Source organism: Zootoca vivipara, chromosome 2 (genome assembly GCF_965207765.1).
Source record: "Zootoca vivipara chromosome 2, rZooViv2.hap1.1, whole genome shotgun sequence".
Lineage (NCBI taxonomy): Eukaryota > Metazoa > Chordata > Lepidosauria > Squamata > Lacertidae > Zootoca > Zootoca vivipara.
In genome coordinates this window covers 94,115,960-94,133,086 of record NC_142584.1, presented here as the reverse complement: position 1 = coordinate 94,133,086, position 17,127 = coordinate 94,115,960, and the positions used below count along the sequence as shown (strand labels likewise).

Here is a 17,127-nt window from a genome sequence, read left to right as displayed (position 1 = left end):
CTCCAGTTAAAGGATTTCTGGTAGAATTATGGGCAAGAAAAACCTCTATTCAAGTCTTTGGAAAGCCTCTGCCAATCAGAGTTGGCAATACCGTATTAGATGGGCTTCATTTGAGTCCCCATATGCTACAATAACTTGAGTATATCCTGTCCGTAGACAAGCACTGCTTTCCTAAAATAACCAATATGAGAATACTCACATTCTTTTGGGGATCTTTTTTTGGGCTAGGATACCGTTGAGAAATGTAAAAATGAAAGAAGCATTGGTTCACACATTACTCAAAACCCCATAACTGTTCAGAGTTGAAAGCAGAATCTTTTATATGTTCCACACAGTTTAGAATTCCTACATAAAAAGTCTTATAAGTCTTGTTACAGCTGGGGGGGGGGGGAAGACAACAGAAAGAAAAGAAAGGTAGTGTCTCCCTAAGGTCAGTAGTGGGAGTTTTAAAAAAAGGCTTTGCTTTTCCTTCCTTAGTACCAGAATTCCCAGTCATTCCTTTTAACTTACATGACTCTTATTTCTGAAGGGGTGAACTATAAATAACCTCACTGAGTGCAACTTTCCCTTCTTTTTACATTCGAGTAATTCTTTTGTTTGTCCATTCTGGGAAGAGAGAAGTTTTTAATAACGCTGACTGTTGTTTAGAGCCACCGTGCTCTAGTGGCACACACAGCATGGAACAATTTGCTTTGGAGCATGTCAGGATGAAAGTGTTATGTCCCCAAGCTGTAATTATGTGACTACTTTCTAATGTTTCAAAAGAGTGGAGTGGAGGGGTAAGGAGAGATTAGAAGGATTTCAGTGTATCATAAAGAAAAGCAGTGAACTGGATGGCAATAAGTTTTCTGCAGGACTGTTATACTTGCTTAGCTGTCATGTTAACAAGGCACTCTATAGTTTGTGATAAAGTTTAAAGGATACACCTACCAGAATTGTTAAAGACAATTTACTTTACAGCATGGAAGTATATTTTGTAAAGGAAAAGAAGAATATCACCGTACAAGGCGCTCAGAAATCTGAAAGCTCAGGAAGTGACTGCCTAGGATAGTACCAATACATTGTGCTGAATGCTGGTGGATAATTATATCCAGCTAACAGTATAAACTCTCTTGACATTTGAACATCACTTTGCGTGCTTTTCATGGGTGTCCTCAGGCAGAGGGAAATGCTCTCCCTGGATGAACAATAATCCTTGGATTCCCAGCTCTCATTCTTTTCTCTTTTTTGGGGGGAGGGGGGAGGTTCCTAGCACCTGCAGATACAAGGCAAACTGTGCAGGAACTAGTCTCATTTGTGTTGTGAGAAACTAACCTGCTCCTGCCTCCCAGTGTTTTTAGTGGAAGAATGAAGTCATATATCAGTGACTGACATTTAGGAAAGAAGATCTAGCCAATTAGACAAAGAGAAGCCTTGAGTGAATCACCCATTGTCTAGACTTCAGAGAAAGAACTAGAGTTTCTTTATCAGCCCTTTCTGCTGGCCTACCCCGGCAGAGAAGTGATTTCTACTGTGCCCAAGACAATCCAGGTATCCAGGACATTAGCATTAGCTGTGATTGGAGAGAGGTTTGTCATGTCCAAACCAAAAAGGTAGCAGCAAAGACAGGAGTTCTTTCTTAGGTCTTATTTCACACCCCAAAGTGTTACTTAATCCGTGAGTGTGTAAACATTTTAAAAATTACTCTGCTGAAATAGATAAAGGTCCATCATTAGGATACCCACCAGGGCTGTAGCCGAGAACACGGGCTTTGCCAGCCCTGCAGAGTAAACCAGCATTGTTATACTCATTTTGCTAGGAGGAAGGGGAATATACAGGCTATATAATCCAGTGTTGCTATGCTGACATGCTTGGTGTTTTTATTTTAACAAAATGTAGTGTGTGTGTGTGTGTGTGTGTGTGTGTGTATGAGTGAGAGATTGTTGTACCAGTTCGTTTAATTAAAGGTGGGATGGGGTGAGGGGAGCCAGGGGAAGAAATTCACATTTCTTAGTTTTAGCACCGGTTTGGTTTTCAGATCTATGCATAGATAAAATCTCATGTCTACCCACCGAGAAACAACCAAGGGGCAGATCTGGAACACCAGTTTTTCATATACTTTGTCATTGCTCAGTCACTAGATCTACCGGAAGTGGTAGCCCTGAATCTCTGGTGCTAGTTATTTATTTGGACTATTTGGTCTCCACCCCTCCCACCCGGGGGGGGGGGGGATATCTGCAGACGACCATGTATCCTTTCAAGTCCCATCTCGAAAATACCACTTTAATGGAAACGCCCAGGTACTGCTATTAGTGCCTTGCTGAATTTTGAAGCTAAAGACAATGCTTTGTAAAAATTGGATACACTGCATTGTGAAAAGCTGAAGCAACAATTTGGCAGAAGACAAAAATCTAGATGCATCATCTAGCTCTATGTGAAATGCAGACTGTACTTCAGAGATGGGCAGTCTATGCTCTTACACCTGCAGACCTGGTTTCTGTGGGATTTCTCTTTGCTTACTCCATTTGCCGCCACCAGCATCTCGACTATTACACTGCCTACTTCATACGTCATTCTGACATGAAAAAGCGAGTGGAATTTCCTTATGAAAACAGGCACAGCTGTAGCGGACAGCAGCACACATGCCTTCTGCACAGTGGGATGAGACTGTGATAGATGTTGCCTACTTTTGGATGCTACCCCAAAATGAAAGTGTGGCCTATCCCTCATTTAAATAGCCAGTGACCAGAGATGAAATGGAGGTGGGCAGCTTTGTGATGATGCTTCTGTTTTCTAACTTGCAGGTTAAAGCTTTATTTATTTATTTAACTTGTATACTGCCCTTCATCCAAAGATCACAACATAAAAATACAAAATGAAGACACAAAATACATAATAAAAAGCAAAGCGAACCAGTAAACCCGCTCCCCCGCCCACAAGAGGACCTCTCCTCTAATTCCCATGAGTGCTAAGCTTGTAAGAAGCTTGAACCCTCCAAACCAAATCCAAGCCAAATGGAAAAACAAACAAAGCAACGTTATTTAACTACAAACAAAGCCGATACTGAGACATAACATGTATAAACAGTGCAAGGATTCTAACCTGTAGTCATGCTACAGTAAGATTTTCCCACCCCTGTCCTTCCCTTCATTATGTTCCTCGTTGTCGAATGTTTCAGAAGCCAAACGGGTTTCTGGAACGGATTACGTTTAACAACCGAGGTTTGACTGCACTAAAGGCACAATGTTACATGTATACTGATGCCACTGCAATACTTGCAACTATTTAACTACACAACAGTTAACTGAAGATGCAAAACATCCCCTTGTAGTGAAATGGCTTTGGAAATTCATTGAATATAACAAAAATAATCCCAAAAAGTTGTGATTTGATAAAAACCAATGCATGGCCCCCCAAAAATTAGGGTGACAGTGGGCTGCGAGCCACACATGGCTGCCTTGGCTCTTTACTGCAGAATTCTAACTTTAGTAATAATCTGGGTCTCGTTATAGAAAGTGCGTATACCACATGATCACAAAAGTATTTGATGTAGTTTTCAGATGTCAAACAACTTGTATGTCCTTGCCCTAAAAGTGTGTCACATATGCAAACTGAGTGATGGAAATTTGATTTCAAGATATGTCAACACTAGGTATTCACTGTTACTAATTCTCTAATACTTTCCAGTTGTCCTAACTCCATTGAAAAAAACAGCACACCAACCCAAATATTGTCTTCAAAAATATCTTAAGTGATTCATTTAAATAACTAATCCATGGGGAAACTAGATGCTTTACTCCTGAAAAATTCCGACATGCCAGCAACTTTTCTAGGAATTAGAAACTATCAAATCTTTTAACATAGTCATGGAGAGAATAAAAGTATTTGCATGTACAACTGCCTGAAGATGAATCCATTCAAACAGCACTAGAGGAATGTCATGTCATTCTGCTTTGGGAATGCTAATTAATACTGCACAAACAATCCCTGTAAAACTAAACACATTCAAATGTTTTGAAGTAAATGGCAAAAGACAATGTTCAAATTAATTATTAATTAAAAATGAATGTTGCCATCTTTAAAGATTTTTTTTTCAAAGCACAATGTGCACTGATTTAAAATGCTGAAATATCAAAGTATTATGAGCCTTAGATTTCCTTTCTCCTTTACCCCCTGCTCAACATATTATGCAGGTGGGAAACTTTTTAAAAACCATTAAATGCTAATTACCTTCACAACTAATTATTAGGGTGGCGCTAGGTTAATGCTTTCCTACCTTTTGATTTAGACCTACTTTTGTCAATGCCTTATTCATATTACTTTGAAGTAGAAGGGCTACAAATTAATTCTTCTAACCGTATTATTAATTGGCTATGTGATCTTTTGGCAACAGGACCAATAATTTCACAGTCATGTTCTGAGATACAGCAGTACCTCTAAAAGTGGAGGAAAGAGTTATTTGCAGTGCCAGTTAATCTATGTACAATTTTTGGGACTTGCAACAAAATGTGTTGTTGGTTTGATCACTCTGTCCTGGTTATCACAGATGACCCTGTGCTTATTCTGCACAATTGCAAAGCTCCTGATGAAAGTTCAGAGCTAGCCATTTCCGCACAGAATTTGGTGGCCTGCAAACTGCTGCATGCCTCTTGCAACAACCAAACTTTCCAGCACTCATGTAGTTTGGAAATAAATATATGAACTTTAAAGCCAGCTAAGCGAACAATATATGAGAGTCCACTTGTTTAGTGTAAGAATTGTGCTTTATACCCAACATTAGTTTTATAACAGTGGCCAGACACATTTTTTGGAAGTCCACAGGGAAGATACATGGAGGAATTCAGCATCGTGCTCTTATAAGCGTTCCATCAGTGCATACTCCCGCTTGCCAGACAAATCCTCTTCACTTTCCCTCACGTTCTGGACTGTTTCCCAACCCAGCAGAGCAGATTTGGGGGAGGTGTGGGGCATGCATGGGGAGGGGGTGGAAGCTCAGTTGCGCTAGCAAAAACCCAGTTTAGTGGGATCCAGCCCCTTGCGCTGTATGTATGATCAACCATGGCTTAGTTCTATGTGGACAAGTCTGAATGAACCAAAGTACCGCACAGGAGTAGCAAGCTCTCCCTTCCTGTGCAGGTGGCAGAAGGCCTTAGGCTGCTCTACCAGACACTACCTATTCCTTGAGCATTCATCTGGATTCACTTGCTTGCACAAAGCTTATGTGAAAGTTAGATAATTCCAGGTCTTTACTGAAAGTCTTCAACACAGGTGATAAAATGAAAACAGTGGCACTATAATATCTTTAATGGATTTGACCCTAGCATCTTGTGCTCAAGAGTAGAACCTTTTTGGACGAGAAGATTCCATTTTAGCCACCATGGAAAAACAGTGATTAATAGATCTTTCCAGATTCATTAAAGGATTCAAGTGGAAATAATGCATTAAAGAGACAAAAAAAAAAATCTCCCAAAGACACGCATTTTCAGAATGCCATTTCTGCAAACTGGTGGTTTACAAGCCAAAGGACTGAGTGAAAAGTGAGTTAACAATGCCCAGGTGGATTTGTCAGACCAGACTAAAGGTAAATGGTTCCTTTTCTTCAAGTTGGCACAAACATTTCTGGAGTTTGTATTTTTGGCTTCATTGGAAGAGGGGCAGGGAGAGAGAGAGAGAGACAGGAGATAAATGTAAACAGCAGCAACATTCCTCTCTACTTACATTGCTTGCATAGGGGAACGTCCTGGGCTGCTGTCACTCCCATTACTGTTCGCATGCTCCATTGCACCATTAAGTTCTTCCCGCATAGCATTGGCTAAACTGCCCAGAGTGGGATTTCCCATGGAAGCAGTAGTGTACAGAGGTATGCTGTTCTCAGCAATTGAAGCCTGTCGAATCAAAGAACAAGACATGAGAATCCATAGCAACACATGCTCATACATGTGCCACAGATCAACTGCAAGGTAACACTGTTTGGACTATGTTTTCATTAAATATAATGGATAAAATGTCCACTTAATTATTTCCACCACTGGCTAAGATTTCACAAAGCTCTGTTTTCTACTTCTTGTAATTACCAAAGACAGTATCACCCCATTTACACTCAGGGAAGAATTCAAACGATGACTGGGACAAATTACGTATGATAAATTATAGATCTGGCCTTGGTTGTTTATTTTAAAAAGCAAACAAATCCGGAATTCAGGCAATCTGGATTGGGACCATAGTGTGTGCGTGAAGGGTTTTTTTTAAAATGCCTTACCTCAAAAACTGTCTCCCTGCTGCTATTTACATTAGCACCAATGGCACTAGGATAAATTCCTAGTGTCACCAGATACAGCTTATAACTCATGTCTTAAATTCTGGAGCTCTGGTGCCACTCAAGTGTACTCGATGGTGTACCAGTGGTGTGATTTGGCAAAAGGCAGCTTCCTGTGTTGTTGTTTGCTCATTTTGTACTATGAACTCCTTACCACCTTCCCATGTACCTTCTTGTGGTGTAATTCCACATGGCTGCACTTGTGAATATTACACCCAAGTATGCAGGATTAACAGCTTGGATGGATCTATATGTGAGTTGATGGGGAAAGGTTATTTAGTTTAGGGGAATTAATTGGGACCAGAATTTTTTTCTGAGCTCTTCTAATGTATATCATTCATGAAAACAGAATCATATTCAAGAGCAAATATTTTAGGCAACATCCTGGTAACATTATTTCCATATTCTTGTTTTCACTTGTGGTATCTGCTTTGACACACCTTTCATTTGGATGGATGGGACCTGCACTGGACTCCCACAAAATTCCAGTGAAAAGAATAAAACAGCAGTGTTTGGCTGCTTTGTTCTTCACATCGCTTGTCAAATGTAATCAAATTGCCAAATAATGTTTAAGCAGGCCAATTCTGAGCTGCCCTGGAACTTCAGTAAATAGGCCCTCATATTCAATATTCCCTGAGCCAGAGTAAAGTCTAGGGGCGGGCGGGCAGGTGTGGGGGACTCCCTGGTCCTGAATGGGATAACTGTGCCCCTGAGGGACCAGGTGCGTAGCCTGGTAGTCATTTTGGACTCACAGCTGTCCATGGAGGCGCAGGTTAATTCTGTGTCCAGGGCGGCTGCCTACCAGCTCCATCTGGTACGCAGGCTGAGACCCTACCTGCCGCAGACGGTCTCACCAGAGTAGTGCATGCTCTGGTTATCTCCCGCTTGGACTACTGCAATGTGCTCTACATGGGGCTACCTTTGAAGGTGACCCGGAAATTGCAATTAATCCAGAATGCGGCAGCCAGACTGGGGACTGGGAGCGGCCGCCGGGACCACATAACACCGGTCTTGAAAGATCTACATTGGCTCCCAGTATGTTTCAGAGCACAATTCAAAGTGTTGGTGCTGACCTTTAAAGCCCTAAACGGCTACGGTCCTGTATATCTGAAGGAGCGTCTCCACCCCCATTGTTCAGCCCGGACACTGAGATCCAGCACCGAGGGCCTTCTGGCGGTTCCCTCACTGCGAGAAGCAAAGCTACAGGGAACCAGGCAGAGGGCCTTCTCAGTAGTGGCACCCGCCCTGTGGAACACCCTCGCATCAGAGGTCAGAGAGATAAACAACTACCTGACATTTAGAAAATACCTAAAGGCAGCCCTGTTTAGGGAAGTTTTTAGTCTGTGATATTTTAATGTATTTTGATGTGTGTTGGAAGCCGCCCAGAGTAGCAGGGGAGACCCGGCCAGATGGGTGGGGTATAAGTAATAAATTATTATTTATTATAGTTTGGAAGATTTCTGTTAAGTGGCAAATACAAACTCTTAAGATATAAAAATGAGATATTCACTAGGTTATATTCAAATGGAAAATAATGCAAGAATTGGACCTAAGTGCACGTTCTTTACAGAAGATTAACTGATAAACCTGAGATGAAGTCCTCACTTGTTCTTTATATAGTTCATTTCTGGTGCCAACGTCTTTACAACCTTCATTTCACTGAGACGTATGACAATTTAGTGAGGCAAGACAGTTTCATTCCCACTTAAAAAAATGAAGGGCTAAGACTGAGAGCAAGTGACTGGGCCCAAGGCCACCCAAGAAGTATGTGGCTGCACTGGAATAACAACAAAGGCCTGCCAGATTTCAACTAAAATGTGATCCACTAGGCCAGGCATGGCAAAACTAGGCCAGCTGTTTGGGGACTACAATTCCCCTCATCCCTGACCTGTTAGCTAGGGATGATGGGAGTTGTAGTCCCAAAACAGCTGGAGGGCCAAGTTTGGCCACGCCTGGACTAGACCAACTCCCTGGACAGAGTCAAGACTAGTCTGTTTCCATCTTAAAAAGCAATAAGCACACAGCCCTGTCCTCCGCTACTAGTGCAATTTCCTAGTGAGTGGAGGTGTATGAGAAAGAGAAAAAGAAGGGAGAAATCACAGAAATGGACTGCAGTGCTGGAAGGGACAAGATCACAAAATACATATAACAGCAAAAAGGGTAAAGAGAGCTTGACTGGGGTTCACTTTTTTGTGGGATTTAAAGGGCCAGGTGGAAGCAGGAGGGGCAGCAGGAAGGGGATATCCCTTTAAGCAATAATTGATAGATGATAAGATAGATAGATATTTAAAATAAATATTTAAAACAGCATTGGAGGTGGAGTAGTTGTGTTCTTGGAAACATTACAGGCACTCCTAGTACATGTGCAGCCACATTTTACATCGCTCACACTGGCTGAGGAAGAAGGCGAAGTGAGAGGAGGCATATCTCTGTTTCAGCCTGAAACCGGCGCAGTGATCAGAACTGAGTTGGGGGCAATGCTGTCAAGTGATGGCAGCTGGGCCAGCTCAGGATGCAGAAAATTGCAGGCTAGGTTAGCCCCTTCCCTCTTAGCAGCAGGACCCCTGCTTGCCCACCTGTTTTCTGGGCAGAATGGGGAGTTCTGTGCCATGAGCAGAGACTGGCAGCGCTCAGCGGAGGGATACCTCCACCCCCAATCCAACTCTTGTGTTAAACCTTTTAAAACTCTGCACCCCCCCCCCCCGCTTGCCTGCACTTCTGAGGCCCGACATATGCCTGTCTTTGGGAGCAATCGGGCTGGTGGGCACAAGCCAGGAGGGTTTTTCAGTTGTGGCCTCACATTTGCAAACCCTGAAAACCTATCTGTTCATTGCAGCAATGTTTTTTAATGATTTTAATTGGGCTGGTGAAATCTGTGGTTCCTTTTAAAAACTGTGATTGTTTTGCCATTTCAATGTTCTACTGGGGCTAGCAGCTGTTTTAATGTATGTCCTGGCTATTTATTCTCTTTATTATTTTAGTGCTATTGACTGTTCCTAGCTTTAAATTGTGAATTTTATATATTACAGTTACATATTTATTTGGCCCATGTACCTTATGTGCTGCCTTCTGAGAATTTCTCTTTTTAAATATGGGACACAAATCTATTAAAATAAATAAATGAAATATAAGGGCCATTAATTTCTGAGAGATGCTTTTTACAAAAAGTAGGAGATTCTGGCTCTCCTAGTGTTCAGCCTATCTGAGAAGGGGGGGGGGAGGCATTTTGAAGAAATTAACACCCAACAAAAATACCCACCAGCTAACCACAGTGTGGATGTGTGCTAAAGGGGAAACAATGTGCAAGTTAGTCCATATTGAACTACCTGGCATTGCTGAACGTTGAGATGTTTTGACTCTTTACTTAATGCAGTGTAACCTGAAGAAACAGATTCAACACAGTCGTCACTGGTGACTGCAGAAGTCTGCTGCTTTTACGCTCTATCTAGCGGCCCTCCCCGAAGCACAGTCCCTATCTCTATGCAGTGCAATCAAAAAACTACTCTAACGAAGAGGATTATATTAATCTTTTTTCATTCAAGATGCAGAAAAATAATTTTGATGAAGTGGGGAACATAAGACTCATGCTTCCTGCAGTTTGAGAAATAATGAGTCACGCACTTCCCACCACCGAGATAACTTGTAATTGCAGTAAAGTAATTTATTTAGGAAGAGCCAGAACAGGAAAAACACCTGCTATTCCCCCCCACCCCACCCTCCAAAAACCACAGGTGGCCAAATGGACAAATTCCATCCAGAAGCAACAAGATAGATAGCAACAGGGGATCTTCACATGGCAACATTCTGAGATGTGGATCAGAAATGTTAATCTGGAAATTCTAATGGTGTTCTCCCCCCCCCTCAAAAGCCCTCAGGGCCGTGATCCAAAGGCACATGATGCACCACTTTCCTACATTTATTCACAGCTTCCCCATGAGTCACTAGACACAGCCCTTTGGTTGGAACATTCTGTCTTTGGATATAAAGGGATAATAATGTTTTACAAACTTAGAGTTGCCTCCTGCTTTAACTAGGCTACTGTCATATCCTGAAAATGCTTTGTGATTTAGGAGGGGAGACTACAAAGAGAACGTGGGAAACACATAATTAAACAAGGGAGAACAGGAGCATCAGAGATGTTCATTCATTCCCTTTGCTTCCCTTTGTGCTCCACCAGGTTGAGCATATCAGTAGATCTGACGGTTGTTTCACCCTTGTCTAGCCTCAGAGAAGTAAATCACGGGTAGAAGTGCTGCCTGCTGAAAGAGTTTAGGGAACCAGCTGACAGCAGATGGATTGCAAACAGAGATACTGTGCTTCTGGGAAACTATTGCAGAAGACAGTTACCTCACCTATAGGACAAGAAAGAAAGCGAATGTGGGGATATCCCATGAAACAGAGCAAAAATAAATAAATCTGTTTCTTGGCTTTGAATGACAAGAGAATGAAAGAATGGTTTGTGACAGCTGAATGAAGAAGGTGCCACGTCCTGGGAAATCCACCAGCAATATAAGCCAGCTTGCATGTTTAATGAGTTGTGTTTTCAGTAGTCCTCCAAGCTGAGATGATGGAATGGGAATTAGTTATAATGACTATTGCCACAACCAGCAAAAAGTGGGCACACGGCTTGATAAATGATGATCTCCCAGCACATGCCTATCAACCATTTGTTGCTTACATTGCTATACAACATAATATCAAGCCATCAAAGATGTTTTGCTTGTTTTTGCAGCAGAGAAAAGACATTTTGCATGGTTTTGTATTCTGCTTAATTGCTCAAGGCTTCCTAAAAGTCACAGCTTTTGAACTAGGATTCTTTCTAGAGATGCGGGGCATTGACAGTCCCAACAAAAAGAGATGGGACACTATATGCTCAACAAGAAAAGAAATTCTATACACTCACAAGCAGTGCTTAAAAAAAATGCTCACTCTCTGACTTAGCCATGTATATAAACTGGAGCTAATCTGAAAGATAAACAAAATAATTGTTTTCCACATGGTGGCCACATGATTTTTTTGCACGTGTATTTGTCATGTTAGCTTCCACACATTTCTGCATTTTCAGTCATGGATATTCACTGCAAAACTGCTCTGTCCACAACATGGAGTGAAGCTTGACAAAATATCCCTGGGGCCTTCTTGGGTTTTGTTCCTTGTTCACAAAGGCCCTCCGGTGTTCTTTTCTGTTCTGGGCATGTGCATAAGCATTTCCGTACCTATGTGTGCACGCCTTTTAAAAAATGCCTAGGTTGTGCTCAGGTGAGGAGCAAACAGAAGGACCGGTGTGTGGAAATATCTGCTGAAAATAAATGAATGAATGTCTTAAGTAGCTTATACATCAGCAGTGACTACAGATGTGTAATGGGTTGTTTTTATTTACTGGATTTCCTTTGGTAAGGGGAAATATGGATTAATTTTTGGGGGGAAAGGGCGGCTGACATTTTAATGTTGTCATGAGGACGCTGCAAAAAAAAAATGTGCCCAAGAAGCACCAATTCCACAATAAACTCCCTTCTGGAAGCACCCTTAATTTATTGAATGTTATTTGAAATATATGCCACCTTCCTCTTGTGTATGTTTTTATTTTTTTGGTTGTCCCCCCCCTTCCTTTTTTAGGTTAAATGATGGTTGTGCAGGAGAACAGAAATTACTGTTACGTTATCACATAATACAAGGGGGGGGGATGACGACAACAACACATGTCTTAGAACTAAAACACGAACTGTTCGGCATGATAAGCATATTAATTGAAATTAGTCACATAGCTAACAGAAGCTGAAGGAATGCTGGATCACTTCATTTTTGCCTTTCAGCCTCATGAATGCAAAATGTGCTTGTAATCTTAATACTATTCCACAGACAGAGCATGTCTTTAAAAACCGCACTTCACAAGACTCGAGGGAAAATAAGATCCTAATGAATGGTATTTACAGTTGCTTCATTTGCACATGCTTTCATTTGCTTTTCAGAAGTTACTACATAAACTGAAGTAATTAGGGGTAATGTGGGGCTGCTGCTCCCTTCTTAATCAATCCCCTTCTTGTTTTAAAAGTAAAAGGGAAAGTCCAGCAAACCTCTCAGAAATGCTACGGCGTGAAAAATGCACGTATGCTGTGACTTTGCATCCAGATAGGCTTATGACAATACAACTTATTACAGTGGGGTACAGGCAACTGTGTCATGTCACCACCTACAGTTTTGCATATTGGACAAGTAGAATGCCTTGAGAAGCATTTTTCCATAGACACAAACGTGTGTGTGTGTGTGTGTGCGCGCACACACACACACATATGCATGTGTGGGTATGCAATCCATCTCAGTTATAATCAGTGGGGATTTTCTTGTTGAGCAGAATACGAGGTGGATTGCCATCTGCATGTGTGGTCTGTGCATCTCAAAAATTAAAGACCTTTCAAGTGTGAGAAGCAGCCTAGAAGAATCACGAAAACTTATCTCTTTACAGCGACAACCATACAAATGTTTATTAGTTACATCTATTTCCGCACCAAACATATTGAGGGGAAGTAGTGAGAATTTTTTCTAGAGAATTTGAACGCAAAGCTGTGAAAAAAATTCATGCTTTTGGTTGGCCTATATAATTTTTTTATAATTTTGCATGTCTAGAAAATGTTCAGAAGCTTGTTTATACATTTGTAACTGCTTACCCACATGAGAACGTATCTAGACATTTCCCTTGAAATCATTTGTTATCGGCAGCACAGAAGTGACATCTCTTTTCTTCCAGTGTGATGCAAGTGTTAGCTATTTCATAACAGAAAAACATGCATCCGAAAGATCCGTAAAAGAAAAAAATCTCTTTCTGTGTGTGAATCTGCTTTCCCTTTAAAGCCACGAACAATAGAAGGTCATGTGATACAGTATCCTATCATTCAGCACATTAATAGCTGTGCTAGAGTAATTACACTTGTGGTATTTTTGCCTCAAGTGAAATTCTGAAATAAGAGGATGGAAATTATGATACTGCTGATAAATATTAATAAGTGAACTTTTAATTTTTTTGCCACAATATTCAAAATGCTAAGCATCTAGCTAATGCTGAAGCGGCCTGATATGTGTTTGCCTCCAGGGACCATGATGCTTTATGCACTTAAGAAAAAAGTTTAACGGAATTAAAATTTAATATCTAATTAGAGCAAGGCTAATATATTTTGAAACGAGTAGGAAGACACACACACACGCCTATGTGGCATATTTGCCACACTCATTAATCTTACCTGTAAAGCAGCACTGAGAGGTGAGCAGTAGGTGTGGCTGGTCTGCATGTTTTTAATAAGTGAAGGGTTTCTGTGCAAGGAAGATAGGTAAAGAAAGGGTAAAGTTAAATACAGTCAAATTTGCACTTCCAGAAGGCCAGGCTTTCTCCCGTACCAGAAAAAGGACAACACATAATAAACACAGTGGGTTTTTTTTTGTTTTGTTTAAAACTACATAGCTATTTTGACTGCCTTCACCTTCACTGGATATCTATCTCAGGTTCGAATGTCATGTTTTGGTCTCAGAGCTGAAAATGCCCTTTAGATGTTCCCTGAGCTACTTACCTCTGTGCAGCTCCCACACAGCTGGGAGAACATCCATATGAGGCAGCCATGCAGGCAGAAGATGCTCACATGGGTCTTTCCCACAGAACTGACACAGCTTTCCTTATAACAGCCAGTGCATCAGCCGGTGTCGTATCATTTAAACATTCTCCCAACTCTGCGGGAGCTGTTCCTGGATGTGAAGCTGGGAGAACGTCTAAAGGGCATATTGGTCAAGTTTGTTGGTGTCCGTTTCTCAGTTGCACCCACCATAGTTTTTCCTGGACTTCTTATAATGAAAGCCCTCCACAAAAACATGTAGGGCGTGGAAGAGAAAGAACTATTCATCCACCCCCTAACATCAGTTCCTGTGTGAGACACCATTCTTCTTGGCGTGGCTTCTGTCTGGGAGGGAGGTACTGCAAAGCAGTGAATTGTGCCAAAAATCCATGCAATGTTTTCAGAGGCAAAAATAATTATTTTGTGCACCTGTGAATTGGTCAGGTATCACTGAATGATCCAATGATGCCTGAAGTATGTTGTTGGAAGTACCTAAAGAGCGAAGTGTTATACAATACACAGTGGGTTGGTCATCATTTAGTAGGACTTGTGTTCCCACTGATTTCACTGGAAATTAACTTGTGGTTACCTTTCCACATTGAATTCAATTACAGAACTAATGCACAGCGCAATCCTGGTGGATTGCAGGAGATTTCCTGTCTCAAGCAGGGGATCGGACTGAATGACCTATGACTCATTAAAAGTAAGTTTAGTAAGTCTGGGTCCAACCTAAATGTGCCCAAGTATGTAATAAGAAAACACACAAGGGTAAAATTCATCAGATACTACTGCTAGGATCCCTCCATTCTCTTGCTCAGTAAACTTTGCTGAAATGAAAGGAAAACATAGCAGGAGCACCTGGTGGGTTGCACTTGGAATTTCTCTCTGGGACCACTAAAAACAATGCTCATCGTAAATCAGTAATAAAAAAACAAAAACCCAAACACTGTGCGGTATCATTACTTTTTTTGTTGAAATAATGGTTTACCCCTTTTATTTTTAAGGAGTCTTCAAATAGAAATATGCAATTTAAAGCCTCCAGCTCTAATTTTTTAAACATTTATTGTGCACCTTTACAAATGCCACTGCAATGGCCTTTGAGCATTGTTTTCAAACACGTTTGAATGTTTCAATTTGTTCGTTGTAGCAATGTAAATTTTATTGAGAGAATACAGGGGGTGGGGGTGGGTTAAGATCAACTAAAATTATCAATATGGAAACAGCCTAAAACCATCCTGCTAATTGGTTATACAGCATTACCCAGCATCATCATGATAAAGAACACATCCTTATCCCTGCATTATAACAAAGTATCACCATAAACATGTCAGAAAGTGTTAGCATAGGCATTTGCAAAGAAGCAGTGCGATGCATGTACAACCATGACATTTAAGGGGGAGATTTCTTTTGCAGCAAAGGCAGTGCCACTATTTCGTGAAATGCGAGTCTACATGAGATGGATAAATCATGCAAAGCAAAAGCAACAGAAAACAAAAAATTGGGGGGGGGGAGGAACTAGCACGCCCACGCCCACACACACACACAAAGCAAGTAAAAGCTCTTACTGTGTAACAAGCTCGCCAAAGTTTTCATCAGGGCAGAATTTTCTAGGACGGCCTCGTTGAATATGACGGCCCCGTTTAAACTCTTCATCATCAACAGTCCAAAAGGACCCAAACTCATCCTCTACTCTGATAAAGCACTTATGCAGGGATAGGTTGGTGCGAATAGCACCCTGGGATAAGATCAGCAAACGAGATGAAGTGGAAACAAAGTGACATGGGATCGGGGAATAGAACAGACATCAAATACAGGGGAAAGGAAAAAGAAAATAAAATGCAATAAGCATAAGCAAATGGATTGTGAGGGTTAATATGCATTGCCACCTAAAAGCTACTAGCATGTGATGCAAAACAAACACCAAGCAAGCAAGGGCAAGGGGACTGGTGGGCATACAAACGGTAGTGATGAAATGTTTTCTGTTGTTTCCCCTTGACTGAAACAAGGTGAAACTACCCTGGATTGATCTCTAAACACCATCTAGCAGCCAAAGCCTCTATGTTAACACTGTAAGCATGATCCAAGCTAGGCTAAGAAGTTCAAACATGGTGGACATACCCACTGATCTTTTGTGGCCTTCGTTTTTGGAACTCTACTTCATCCACTGTCCATACTGCCCCTTTTACGTTTTCTACTCGCACAAAACACTTGTGAAGACTAAGATTATGACGCACTGCATTCTGCAGCAAGTATGAGAGAGAAAATATTGAAGAAGAAGAAAAAAAACTTTCCATGAGAAGAAGAGACTTAGCATTGTCCATGAACAGCAGCATTGTCAGCCGTCAAGTCCCCTTTCCCTCACCCGCCCTCCGCATTGGACTGTATAATATTTATATGTTTTTAAGATTTGCAAAAGAAATAGCATAAAATCTCCCTTGATTAGCCATCAAGGTTGGGTTTCTTTGAAAGAACATGACCAACATTCAACCTGGGCAAGAATTAAAAAACAACAACACACAATTGTCATTTTACATGCTTTGTCACCCCAGGGGCGCGTATAGAACCAAGGCATGGTAGAACAGGGCTAAAGAATTTATTTAAAAAAAGGTAAACTTTTTTGGGGGGGTGGCGATGGGAGACAATCTTGCCATGAAAAAGGGAAGGAAGAGTGCAATTAAAAAACCGGGTAAAAACTGAGGGTCTGGTTTTGTAAAACTACGTTTTCATGGCCTGCTAAAAGTTCAAGAAATGTTAATCATGTGTAAAAATTCCCTGCATAGGCTGGGTCCAGATTAAGTTAGTTGAACTCAGTGAGACACGTTAATCATGTCTTCATTTAAGTCCCATTGATTTAAATGGGAACCAAGTGCAAGTAACTTAGTCCAGATCCAACCCACAGCAACACATTTCAGAAAGTAGAAATATATAAAGACATAGTTCTTTGGGCCGGGGGGGGGGGGGACCTCTTAAAGTCTTTCACCACATACTCCAATAGGGAAGCTGCCTTTCATTCCTGAATTCTGGCTAAGCATTGGGTAGATCCATGAAGAAACCTCTAATACCCAAACAAAAATTCACTGCTTGTAGTATACTTAAATAGCTATGTCCATTGACTCATGTTTCTGAAGGCCTCACCAATTCCATAATTGTTTTCAGATTCACACTTCCAGCAACAGTACTTCAGTACTGCATAAAATATTTCATTTTGGACCTGCCCATACCACTGGAGTACAG

The 17,127-nt window shown here is 41.2% G+C and overlaps 1 protein-coding gene across 44 annotated transcripts in view; it reads right to left on the bottom strand.

Annotated features, from left to right (window-relative positions):
* FOXP1 (forkhead box P1) overlaps positions 1 to 17,127 on the bottom strand; it is a 544,444-nt gene that overhangs the window by 6,867 nt on the left and 520,450 nt on the right. For all 44 annotated transcript variants that reach the window (XM_060271340.2, XM_088662398.1, XM_088662407.1 and 41 more), the window contains 3 exons: positions 16,012 to 16,133; positions 13,531 to 13,600; positions 5,698 to 5,864 (listed from right to left, as the gene is read on the bottom strand). In XM_060271340.2, coding sequence (XP_060127323.1) covers positions 5,698 to 5,864; positions 13,531 to 13,600; positions 16,012 to 16,133 — 359 coding nt within the window. The remainder of the gene's footprint in view (positions 1 to 5,697; positions 5,865 to 13,530; positions 13,601 to 16,011; positions 16,134 to 17,127) is intronic.